The 13,439-nt window shown below is 38.7% G+C and overlaps 1 protein-coding gene across 4 annotated transcripts in view; it reads left to right on the top strand.

Moving 5' to 3' along the window:
* The window catches only part of TBX15 (T-box transcription factor 15), a 100,909-nt gene that overhangs the window by 56,555 nt on the left and 30,915 nt on the right, over nt 1-13,439 (top strand). For all 4 annotated transcript variants that reach the window (XM_063105266.1, XM_063105270.1, XM_063105268.1 and 1 more), the window contains 3 exons: nt 2,944-3,045; nt 4,836-5,007; nt 6,018-6,185. In XM_063105266.1, the coding sequence (XP_062961336.1) occupies nt 2,944-3,045; nt 4,836-5,007; nt 6,018-6,185 (442 nt within the window). The remainder of the gene's footprint in view (nt 1-2,943; nt 3,046-4,835; nt 5,008-6,017; nt 6,186-13,439) is intronic.

The raw sequence follows: 13,439 nt of genomic DNA, 5'->3' as shown, positions 1-13,439 counted from the left end.
AAAACTTTTTATTTTATTTTATTTTATTTTTCAGGTTTTAGCAGAGAGGTTGGTTTGGAGAGAGGGGAAATATTACAATTGCTTTTTGTCTATAAGATTTTTCAGTGTTAATTTTGGGTTTTTCACCGTACTGCTGTTCGGTCTGTGTATTCCATTTACTCTTGCTCCTGATACTGTTCCCTCATTCCCTGCACTTCAGTGTGGTCAGTTCATCTAAGCACCTTCTTAATAACTCTCTGACTCATTTCATGATTTCTTTTGCAGCGTCTTCTTTTTTACATCTTTGTTTTCACAGCGTTAGTTTGACCCATGAATTCTTCCCCGTATTCCCTAGCACAGACACAGTTTGTTCTTCAGTCGCTTTGAAGTCCTTTGTTCAGGTTTAGAGCTGCATTTTTTGCTTCTGTGTTGAGTTGCCTCAGCTGTTGCAGTTGCTACCTGTTACTCTGCTCAATCATTCTGGAATAATGCAGAAACATACAAAGAAGGCTTTTTCTTCTGTGAATTCCTTTTCAATTTTAATTCCGATTTTCATTTTCTTAGTTATGTTAGTTGTGCATGAATCTCTGTGCTTTTTTCCCCACTCAGAAGGTCTTCGTCGCCATCTCCCTTTTTTCAGACCCCAAACTGTAATTCTGTTGATTCAGAACTACTGTGATGTACAGAGTCGACTATCTTTGAATGTACCCACACAATCTGAACAATCAGCACCACGGACAGAGGTGCTTGTAGGGATTAATAGGTTTGGAAGAAAAATAACTGGTCTAAATTTAGCCATAACATTAAAAACAAATATATCTTATTTTGTGAAATATGAAAGATTAATTTTTCTCCGGAGTGTGTGACTTCATTTGATATTCTGTGCTAAAATACTGACAAAAAGAAAAGGCAATGCTTGCAACGTTTTAAAGAGAATTTAAACATAGTCATAGAATTTTAAAGCAGGAGGACACCTTAGAGATTATCTAGTCCCTTTCCTTTGTTTTATAGGTGATGGAGCTAAGTGATTTATCCAAAGTCACACAGCCATTGATTTTAGAACTTTAGTACTAGCAAGAGATGGGTGGCTTTCCCACTCAAGGTCATGTAACTGTTTGAGAAAAAACAGGTATTGAATTAGAAAACAACAAAACCATTTTCCTGAAGTCATCAGGAAAAGAAATCCATCTCTTTCAAAGTAATATAGACTCTGTAGGTGGCTGAGAGAAACCACATTTTCTAATCTCAGGTAGTAAGTGAGAGGACTTTCTCCCTATCCCTGGCAAGATGCCCTTCAATCATTTATACATGAGGGTACTTCAAAAAGTTCATGGAAAGATTCATACTATCTTTTAATTCTATTTTTCCATGAACTTTTTGTAGTACCCTCATAAATCATTATTATTAAGAAGAAAATTAGTGATCTACATTTAAATGTAGATCATTTGGAAAGAATTAATGTGGATCAAAGTGCCTAACCTATAGATTCAGTCATTATGAGTAGCCCACCATCAAATTTCATTATCCCATGATAAGACTAAAATATAAGACTTTCTGATTAAACTTGTGAGGGTAGGAGTAGAAAATCTAAAATGATATACCAACAGAGGCTTATGAAAACTAATAAAGTGGGAAAGAAAAAATGGTTATATATTATTCTTTGGAACTATTTAAGAATTAGCCATTATTCCTATTCAAGGTCTATGGTCCTTCTTGTACTTTGCCTTGAACATGATTATGATGTCACTGACCTACTGCCAGAGGGCAGCTACCTTTTGGGTTGCTTTCCCTGGATGAGAAGTGAGTGTGTGACTAGCACAGGCAGCCTCTCATGTAACCCACCCGTACACATATGCAAGATGCTGTCTGTGGCCGTGAAATGGAGCAAAGCCAATTAGGCCGTATGTGGATCAAGTCTGTGACCTTGACCTCGTTAGCACTGTGCTCTGCCCAGCTCGACTAACTAGCCCCAGATGCTTAAGCTTAGTGCAGCATTTTGTGTACAAGTACTCTAGAGCACATTCAAGGCAACCCAAATTTTTGAACTGAGCACTTTTTATGTCTGGCTTGATACAAAAGAGCTCGATACTTTTCTTCTTTCTTATGATTAAAGAAGAATAGTGAACTTTATTCTAGACTCATTGAAACTCAATCCTTTTTGGGCTTCTCCCTCTCCTCCTCTCTTCAATTATGAGAGAAGTTGTAAAGTGCTATATCCTGACCTTACTTGCTTTGGCAAGTTTAACAAGCCATTGTGGTAGAAGCAAGGTATTACCCAGAGGCCACTAGAATTCATTTGATATTTGTTCCCTATTCCACAGGGTCCTTCCCCTGACACACACATTGACAGCCTGAGAAGTTGCAGAATTTTTCTACAGTTTTATGAACTAAAAGTAACTTTGGTGGACCTTTGTTTGGGGACTGGTAGCACCTTCATTTTTTCCTTCTTTTCTGAGAGACTATTTTTAGAGTGGTCATTTCAAATAAACTCAGGCAGTCAAAAAACATTTTATGATGACCTGTAATAAACTGTGATAAGCTTCTTGGGTAATAAGAAAAGCATAATGATAAGAAAAGTATAATTATGTCTACCTTTAAGAAGATTATAGCTAAGGAAATGTGTGTGTGGCTACACACACACACACATATCTACACATACATATATATCACATTAAAGATTAACTAAAAATATAAAACAGAGCATGGTATGAGCCCTTTGAGTGTATAAATCATTAAATACGTCAATTTAAGTTAAGAAGAGATGCTATTTCAGCAATATAAGTCCCCAGCATGTTTTATTGTGATAATTTCCAAAGTGAAAAATAATCAGCCAGCTTTGAAAGTTAGAGGACACTGAACTTTGATGTGCTTAGAGTACCTAATAAAAAGACACTCTTTAAGTTTTTACTCCTGCTACTTCTCCCCCTCTGATTGCTGAGCTTGCTACAATATTCTCCTTCACAGGAGAATGTTTCCTGCCATGAGAGTGAAAATCACTGGCCTGGACCCACACCAGCAGTACTATATAGCAATGGACATTGTGCCTGTGGACAACAAAAGATACAGGTAATAATGACTCTGGGATGTGGAATTGTGGGCATCACCAGCATTCCACGACGGTTCTTTAAACTCATTAGATAAAGCATTTTAGCAAGGTATAGTGTGAAGGGAACAAGGAGTAGAGGATATGCCAATGGCCTGTGGCAGTTTACCAAGCAGGAAACAGTAACAAGTAGGAAATCAGGGCTCAGTAACAATTTTGTCTGGAGTCCTCCCTATGTCTCTGGACAGAATGGATTGTATAGTGTCTCCCTGGGTAGCAAAAATCATCAAATGGATCTTAAGTCTAAAATTAACTTAATTAACATTTAAAGTGATTAACATATTAAATGATTTGGTTTGGGCAATGCTAAATGAGTTGGGATGATTTATTTTGAAGAGGGGAAGGAGAGTGGACCAGTCTGTGTATTCAATCATATATCTGATAGATCACCCTGTAGATGATGGAGAGGAAGATAGGAGAATTGGGTAAGACTTCAAGAAGAACACATAGTTAGGGAGAATTATTGTTCATTAATATGAGTTGTAAGAGAGTTTGTGAGATAACTTTCCCTTAAAGTCATTAAAAGCCGACATAGTTTTTATGTCTCTTGGATGATTTATATGTAGCTCTTGTCAGAAAAAGGTTGTGGAATTGGTAAAGGGACATGAAACTCAACTACACTGTATATTGATTTAAAAAAAAAATTTAAAAAAAGAAAAAAGTTAGGGCTTATTCGATCTCTTGAGATCTCAATTTCATCAGTGAATCATGGCTCCTTTCTGAAATATTTAAAGTCTTAGAACTTGGCCCTAAACCCATGAATTTGGAGGTCAGAGATGAACTGGGGAGGTCACAACTAGTATGGCAGGGAGAGAGAAATGGCCAAGAGAGATGTGGTCTGGGTGGCAAAACTTAGGAGAGAAGATGCTTCCAGTCTGTTTTAGAACTCCTTGGGAGTTGTGATTTGGACTGAGTGCCTCTGCGTGCCAGGGTCCTGGTCCCATGTGGTCTTTTAGAACTGAGAAGCAGGGAAGTGCTAGATCCATAGAGACAGCTCTTCAGAACTATGGAAAATTGGCAAAGTCCAGAAAACTGACTTCCTTTGCTACCAACAACATCCCATTTCCAGTGTCTTTGTGGGAAAATAATCTGGAAGATAATGAAGTTCAAAACTAGGTTCATCAGAGAAAACAGTAACTGGGAAGATTTGGTGGTGTTTCTGAGAATGTCTGTACTAAGGCAAAGGTCCTCCATTATCATAAAAATGCCTCAAAATTCATACTCTTAGCAAGGAAATGGTTAACAAGTGAGAGGCCTGGAGGGTCTCTGCACATGGCTGCATTTTATAGGACAATATGGAAGATGTTTTTAATAAGGAACAAAATCCTGAACAAGTGGCCAAGGGATTATATGGTTTGCATTTGAAAGGTGAAAGGTTGCAGTAAAATACCTTTTCCATAGCTAGACACGTGGGCTCAGGATGCCTGCACACACACAGGGGTGCATGGCAGGAGAGAGAGAAGAAAGAACAAGGACTGCAAGAATGCTTTCCTCGTGGAGCTGTAGCTTTGATCATTAACCACAACACTTCTCTGCCCTCCCCCCACTCCATTCACTGTCCATTTCCATCTCTACTTCATTTTCCCTGGATATCTGCTCTTCTCTTTTTCCTCTTTGTATTTTCTGTTTTACTCCTATTACTTCTCCATTTTTGTCTTTGTTTGTCTCTCCTCTTTTCCATCTCTACTTGTTTCCTGGGCCTCTATCCCCTCTCTGCATCTGTCTTTGAATTCTCTCCCCCTCTCTGTCTCAGATATGTGTATCATAGTTCCAAGTGGATGGTGGCTGGCAACGCTGACTCTCCTGTGCCCCCGAGAGTTTATATCCACCCTGATTCTCTAGCTTCTGGAGACACCTGGATGAGACAGGTGGTCAGTTTCGACAAACTCAAGCTGACCAACAATGAATTGGATGATCAAGGACATGTGAGTCAAAGAATTCCATCTCCCCTTTCCTCCCTTCCTCCTCCCCTTTTTTCTTTAGAGCTGACTAACTCCACACTTTTCCAAATAGGTAAAGTAAGAATCTCTATGGCACTTTAAGTCATTTTAAGTAAATATGCATAAATTTTTTTCCTCCAGTTAAATTCCATTTATTACAAATCTAACACTTAGCAAACATCTGTTATGCATCAGGTTGTGTTTATCAAAGTCTTTGTGCTCCAGGGACTTACAACCTAATCAGGGAGGCAAGACAGAAACATAAGACAAATTAAACAGTGGTAAAAGAAATCACAACATTCAGTAGACTAACTCACAAGGCAATAAACTACGGGAAACAAGTGAATGACAGTTTTGGCTGATTTGTCAAGAAATTTATGAATTTTTAAGAGAAGAGTAGGTCTTAAGGCTTTGCAGATATATTTGGAGCACCTGATGTTATTAATTTATCTTTGGCAGTAAAACATGTACTGAATTTTCCCTGAATACCATGGACTATACTGAGTGCTATAGGAAGATTGAAGAAGCTAACTCCATGGCCCCTATCTTCAAGGAAATAACAATTTTCTGAGGCAGTGAGAACACACATACACCATTCACTCTCACATAACATAAAAGAATGTCCATAAATTCAATAATGAGTGAAAATAATAGTGTGTAAAATTTAAAGACAGTATGAACTCATGCTGAAAATTTGAAACTGGAGAGAACAATCTGTCACATGGCAGAGATTCTGAGACCTTTTAGTGGTGGCGTCTACTGGTACTAACACAGTCATTCAGCATTGATCCAATGAAAGCAGACCTATTACATCTACCATCCATGATAAGGATATCCTGCTATATGGTACCATGTGATTTTCAGTTTCCTGTATGTCCCACCCCCAATCTGTGCTCTTACAATGCTTCTATCCTGTGATTTATTTTGCACAAGAGCTTGAAAAGATGTAGACCTTAAAGCCAAGTCTGTTATAATGTTTTCTCTTCTTATTTCAGATCATTCTGCATTCTATGCACAAATACCAGCCTCGAGTTCATGTGATTCGCAAGGATTTCAGCAGCGACCTTTCGCCTACCAAACCTGTTCCTGTGGGTGATGGAGTAAAAACATTCAACTTTCCCGAGACCGTGTTCACAACAGTCACGGCTTATCAGAACCAGCAGGTAAGCAGTTGCACTTGAGAGTCTCTTGATGCATTTGCTTTAAAAGGAGCTTATTCTTGCTTTTGGTAAGAAATGCTTAGTCCTTCTTCATAGCACTGAAGAGCTGGAAGGAGAGACGCCAGTCTTGTAGTGCACACAGGGCATTGGTGATGACAATATAGTAATGCCTGGTAACAGCTGGCATACTTTAGGTTTTGATCAGACAAGATTTTTGACTAAGAGGACTAAACCTCCTAAGTTATTTTCATGTCTCTCTCTACTGTGCCTATGTTTATGGTCTACTACACCCTGGCAAATAAACCTCATCATTTGGAATTCCTTTGCAAGGTTTGGTTCATGACTACACTCTTATCTGCAGGTTTCTGTGTATCCTTCTACCAGGCTGTGTCAAAATTATCAAGCTTCTCAAACTCTGTTCAAATCCCACCACTTCCGTTTACACTCTGTGTGATCATCAGTCACATCCTAAGATCTGTAAGATTTTTTATGTCTGTAATATGCTCATTCATCCTATAGGTATTTATTGAGAACTTACTATGTTCCAGGCTTACTAGAGAAATAGAGCTGATTAAGATGTGTTTTTCCCTTTTAAAAAAGAAGGATTTTAGTTGAGTGAAAAATGCTTAACTACTTAATAATAATACAGTGGAAAATTTCAAAGACAGATACGTGGATTGGTTTGGGGAATAAGGGACGTTTTCCTGGAAGAATTAACGTTCTTTCTGATGTTGACACACATGTGTGAACTAGGAAGATGAATGCAGGAGATATGTGGAATGAGGAGGGGAGGAAGGAGGAGAAGCCAAGTCTGGAATTATTGTGGTCATTCTAAACATCGTTCTTTTTTTAAAGGAGGGTGGCTAGATGGATTTACAGGTGGTCTCACTTATGCAATTTTCTAAAAGTTGTATGTGAATCCCATTTTTGTAAATTGGATTGTATTTGATCTTTTGACAAATTGTCTAATTAAAAGAACCCTGCAGTGAACCTTTTTTGAAACAAAGAGATTTTTGTTTATCTTGCTTGAAAATCTGTATATTTTTAGTTGGGGCCTGCTTGAAGCAAAATTAAATTATACTATTATACTCAATCCCTTTTGTATTGGATACTCCACTTTGTGCTCTGACAGTGAAAGCAATAGAGGAAAACGTTCATCCAATAATTATTTACTTAGTACTTACTATGTGCCAGGCAGGTGAAGGTGAGTTATACATCTTTGGCCTCATATAGCAAGGATATTTCTATCTTTCATGGTGCATCTGGATAAGATTCCTTAGGTATTCTTTACCCTTAGAGGAATTTGATATACAACAGCCCTTTAGTCCAGTAAATGTTAAGTACTATATGGTTGTCAGACTTTCTCAGCTGCCATAAGTGTTTCCAACTTGAGATCCCCAGATGTGGATGCCACATTTGAACTAAGGTAGAGGAAGAGCTTTAGTTTGCTTTGGGTGCTATTTAAAAACTGTTAAGCCCTCTCAAATTCCTTAGATAGTAAAATTACGGAGGCCATGGAGGGTCCATATAGAAAACTTTAATAATATTTTTCAGGCTCTGATAGAAAATATAGCAGTAATGCAGACATGGCCTTTGGAACAACTGGAACCTTAGGATTAGCTCTAGCTCAGAAGAGGAGGAATAAGAGTAAAAATTCTTTGGATAATTGATTGCATTTTTCCAAGGCTATCCCAGTACCATTTTTAATCATTAGTTTCCATGAAGGCAATGATATGACAATAAATATTTCATCTTTAGAATTTAGTTTGTAGGAAAAGCTAGAACACTGAAAAATGAACATTCTATTGCCTCATCAAGATCAGTTCAGAGGCCAGCAGAGCCATTTCTGTAACTCGAGTCGAAGCTAGAAGGCTACAACTCACCTTGACAGTGAAAGAAGACCAAACATGGGTACCTGAAATTCCTTTCACTTCTACCTTCTCTTCATACACAGTGTCTGAGTACATTCTACTCATATAAATATTCTGTCTATATCTGGCCTGGGGTTGGGGCAGGATCCTATGGTTAAGATCATGGGATTTGGCAGCAGATATACCTGGTCTGATTTCTGACCTTTCCATTGACAAATTGTATGATCTTGAGCAAGTTTGTTAACCCCTCTCAACTTTTTTCTTTGTCTGAAAATGTGCCTGACTCAGAGTTATGAGGCCTAGAGGACAGAACACACATCAACTCACCAACACAAATTTGGCATCCAATTGATAGTAGTCAGCCTACATTGCTCCATGGCTGGGGCTGCACAGGTGCTCAGGAGAGTGGGGAGGAGAGACATTTGTAAAGAATAAATTGCTCATTAAGGAAAATGTGGATTGTTGGGAATTAGAGGAGCTGCATTGGCTCTTGAAGGGAGTATAGTCAATAGGTAACTACTTTGATCTCTCTGTCCTCATGTCACGTTGGTGAATTCATGATGTGCTGACATTTAGAATATGAATGGTACTCGATTCTTCCCATTTGGGATCAAGATAACAGCTTTTGCCTGTTTAACAGGTCCCCTATCCCTGGATAAATCAACAACCATGATTGTTTAACATCCCCTTTAGCTGTGTAGATATGATTTAATATAATATAGTACCTTCTAATAATGCAAAATAACCTCTGGCTTTTCCCCCAGGAATCTTGAAATCTTCCTTCTGTAGGTCAGCACTGTTACCTAACTATAATTTTCAGACTTGTCCTGAAGATGCTGGGTAGCATAAATTGTTCTCTTTTGTGAAGAATTTTATGCTCTTATATTCACCTATTACTGTATTTTTATTCCCCTTGACATTCTAGAATGAGAACAATTAATATGGCAAAATTGTTTACTCCATTTATTTCTTTTTAAAAGAATGGCTAGGAGGGGACCAGCCCCGTGGCTCACTCGGGAGAGTGCGGCGCTGGTAGTGCCGAGGTCCCGGGTTCGGATCCTATATAGGGATGGCCGGTGCTCTCACTGGTTGAGCATGGTGCAGACCACACCCTGCACTGCTGAGGGTTGCGATCCCCTTACCAGTCAAAAAAAAAAAAAAAAAAAGAATGGCTAGGAGGTATACGCGCAAGTAAAGAGGAAAAACGTCAGCGGTAGGTCCTCGGTGTTCTCAAGAACTTGTTTGGAGGAACACAATGAAGAAAAGACAATAGAGGGAATGGAACTGAAATAAAATGTTGCCCAGTCTTCCTAAGGAAAAGCAGTGTCTCGTTCCATGCACAACAATGGCTAGACATTTGGAGACCTGCGTTTTAGTCCTAAGTTTTCCACTAGCTACCTTCATCTCTCTGAGCAAGTTATTGTGTCTTTCCGGGCTTCAATTTCTTTCTCTCGAAATGAGGAATTGGCCTGTGCTTTCCAAGATCCCTGATAGCTCTGGAATTCAAATTTATCCCCCCTCCTTTTTTTGCATGATTTTTAATGAGGATTGGGAGCAATTTATTGTCATCAAACCCAGGCAATCAACACGATTTTCAAATATTGAAAATAACTAGAGCATTCATGTGTGTTAACTTTTCTTTTTATCCACACAGTATTCTAGACCAATACATTGTTAGCAAGTCCACATTTGAGAGGTTGGAACATGTTTTGTTGCTCTTAACAAAATTTTCCGAACTATTCTATTCATTGTGACTTTGCCCAATCCTCCCTGTTGTTGAAGCCTGTGTTCCTGCTGACTTCCATCTTGTCAGCTAGGCTGGACACCTGACTCTCCCCACATCCGGTCTGCCACTAAACTCTGCTGCTTCTACTAACAGAATATTTTCTTCTTTCTAATCTCATTGCTTCTGCCCTTGTTCTGGCCCTTCCCTCCCCCGACCTTGGGCTCTTATGTTAGCTTCCAATTAGTTCACCTGGACTGCAAGCTTAATGTCTCACGTGCCATCCTATACATCACTGCTAGATGGGTCTCGCTAAAGCACAGCACTGATTGTATCATTTCACTGTAAAAAACTGTCAATGACTCCTCGGTGTCTAGGGTGTAAAGTCTAGGATCCCAAGTCTTTCCATTGAGGCCCACCGTGGCTAATCACCAACTACATTTCTACGCTCATTTTCTTTTATTCCCCATCACACACCCACAAGAGTACATCAATCTAGTTAGATTTTTACTGTTGCCTGAACTTTGTAGCCATCTTGCTTTTGCAGGTACTATTTTCTTTTCCAGGAATGCTCTTTCTCTTCATCATTATTGGACTAGATTCCTTCTACTTTTCACCTTTGGTGAAAATATTATCCCTTACAACCTTCTTTGCTTTTTCAGCTGCAAATGAACTCTTTCTCCCTAGAACTATTAGAGCACTGTCCATCTCTTGTGGCCTTTACCACATTCTAAGTTTAGTGGTTATGTATCCAATCTTCCTCTCAATATTTTGAGATTTTGAAAGAAAAAGATTGTGCCTTTTACAAAAAACAGCGTGATATGATAGAAAACACCAGTTGAGAGTTAAAAGACTTGAGTACTAGATCCAACTCTGCAGCTGACCGACTGTACTGCCTTTGACAAATCCACCTCAATATTCTCATTTGAAGACTGATGGTTTGGTCTGAATCAGTGCCAGTCTATGGAAAAATTTTTTATGGTCCTCTGAAAAATGAGAAAAATAAAGGCATTTTTAAATAGATGTAAAGATTCAACTTAATAGACTGTACATTATTCCATTTTGTCCTTTCTACTTTTTTGATACAAAAATGTAATTTCTTTTATGAATTAATGATGGCAGAAAAGAGTAGATAGATGTTAACGCTCTTCACTGGGTAGAATAAAAAATTGGGATATAAATGTTGATCTCTCAAATGTTGGGGAAGGGGTTAGAATTGCCCTATTAAATTCTGAAGCCCAGAAACCATGAGTTAAGATGAAGACACTTCCATCTTAATAATTCTAAGATATTTGTGTCTGTCCCATAGTGCATAGCACTAACTATATGTTTGGTAAATGACAATAGCTGAATGAATGACAAGCCAGCACACCTCTACTACAGATTTTCTTATATATCTATGGTTCTGCTTCTTTGGCAGCTGGCCGGTAAGGGGATCTGAACCCCTGATCTTGGTGTTATGACACCGTGGTCTAACCAGCTGAGCTAACTGGCCAGCCCTATGCTTCTCTGGATGCAAGTAGTAGTGAAGTGTGAAGAGAGTGTTTCTATTTTCATGGAATATTTTATGCTTTTTTCCCCCTTTTTCCATTCCTCCTCCCACCCCTGATGACTGACCTATAGACTTCCAGGGCTCCTAGCATACTGAAGTTATTATTAGTAGTATTTGCTCTCAGCATGCCAACTTGGCAGGTCTATGGCAGAGAGGAAGGTACGCCATGCCCACAATCGCATCATGGAGAATAAGGTGGTAGAAGTGGAGTAAAGGTGACTCTACACTCCATGCTTTTTCTTAGAAGAAGCTAATGCCAATATGTCCAAATAGAATGAGCAGGAAATTTCCATTGCAAAGTCTCTGTCTTCTCTAAGAGGAAAAGACTGCATTGATTTTTTTTTTTTTAACCGAAACAGGAAACTAGATTTCAAAAAGATATAGCCCTGTTCTCCCCAGGTAACATAGACTTATTTCTTGATGAGAATTGGCTACATGAACCAGATAGGAAGTCTGAAACCACAGCCAGGTTTGTGGAAACAAATCCAAAAGGATTTCTGAGCCACTCGTTATATCTTAAACTACTGAGCCTGATTTGATTTTCAGTCAAATCAGTGCAGAATTTTTATTTTATTTTATTTTTTCATACTGGCTAAGGTTTTTTTGTTTTGTTTTTTTTCTTTCCCCCTATGGAAAAGCAATGTGATAGAAAATAACTAAGAGAGTGTTAATAAGAGAAGGCCCTTTCAGCCTGCATACTATAACATCTTACTCAGGATGTTCAAGTTTCATTTCCTCTGCAGGTTGTGTTTGCACTGTGCACCGTGAGGTATGCCTCACATATTAACTATCTCTATTTACTGGGCAAAAAAGTTAATGACGATGATTAAAGTTAATGGTGGCAAGCCAGCAAACATCCCTTATGTGCCAACTCAGACTACACAAATCAGTGTAAGGTGATGGAAATAAAAGCAGTGAAGAGAATGCTTCCATAACCTCTGTCTTTTCCATGTATCCTCATTATCTCAGGACCAAGTTTGAAAATAGCTTTAGCTGCACAGGAAGTTACTAATGGACCTAATCTGACTGGACAGACATTAAAGATTTTTGTCTGTAATACCTGCAGTGAAAGCCAGTAAAACTGAGACAGTTACTTGGTCTGGATTCTCTAAAGCTTATCATGGCTTTGGACTGGTGATCCCTGGTTCCCATATCATCATTAATTCATTCACTCACTAATTAATTCATTCATTGAATAACTATTCATTGAGCTCAAAGAGTGTGTCATACTAGGTTCTGCTTAATAAAATGATTCTTACCTGTAGTCCAGTGGGAGAGACATACAGTAAACATGTAAACAAAAAATAAATATGTAATTACTAATTGGGTTAAGAACAAAGATGGAATTAAAGAGGGTGCAGTTAAAGAGAGTAGCAGGTATCCTATTTTGGAGCAATGATTAGGGATGATCTCTCTTGGGAGATAATGTTTAGACTAAGACTTAGAATGAGGAGTCAGCTATGTAAAAAGTAGAGAAAAGAGCATTTTTAAAATCTAAAGGTAGAACAAGTGTAAGAGGCCTGAGCAGGGAAAGAGCTTGGCATATGCCGGCACTGAGAACAGCTCAGTTAGGCTGGAGTCTGTGGACCAGTGCAGAGGAGCACAGTTGCATTTGGAGAGAAGGGCTGAGCCAGGGCGTGCTGCCCCTGCATGGCTGGGTAAGGAGCCGGGGTGAATTCTGAGCAGTGGTAGTCACTAAGGAGAATGACATGATCCAGTTATGTGTTAACAAGTGTCACCTGGTCTGCTGTGTAGAGAAGAGATTGGACAGGGACAGGAACAGGAGAAGGGAGATCATTTCAAAGGCCATTTAAAGTAGTTTAGTCAAGAGATGATGGCCACCTGGTCTAAAGTTGGGAGGTGGATGTAGACAACCATATTTGAGTCTAACTGATAAACATAATTGTGGGGTAGGGTTGAAAATTAGCTACTCAAATGTGTCAAATATATTTATTATATTATTATACATGTGTAATTTTCTATAGCTGATTTTCCTAGAAAGCCCTGGCCCCTGTATTGGGGTAGGGTAGGGAGGAATGTAAACTCTCTAAATCTACTTTGGGTTAAATATCCCTTCATGTAATTTGATTTATTTTGGACAAATGTTGAAT

The sequence above is a fragment of the Cynocephalus volans genome, chromosome 8 (assembly GCF_027409185.1).
Source record: "Cynocephalus volans isolate mCynVol1 chromosome 8, mCynVol1.pri, whole genome shotgun sequence".
Taxonomy (NCBI): domain Eukaryota; kingdom Metazoa; phylum Chordata; class Mammalia; order Dermoptera; family Cynocephalidae; genus Cynocephalus; species Cynocephalus volans.
The sequence above is the reverse complement of the archived record's forward strand: the minus strand, read 5'-3'. Positions and strand labels throughout refer to the sequence as shown.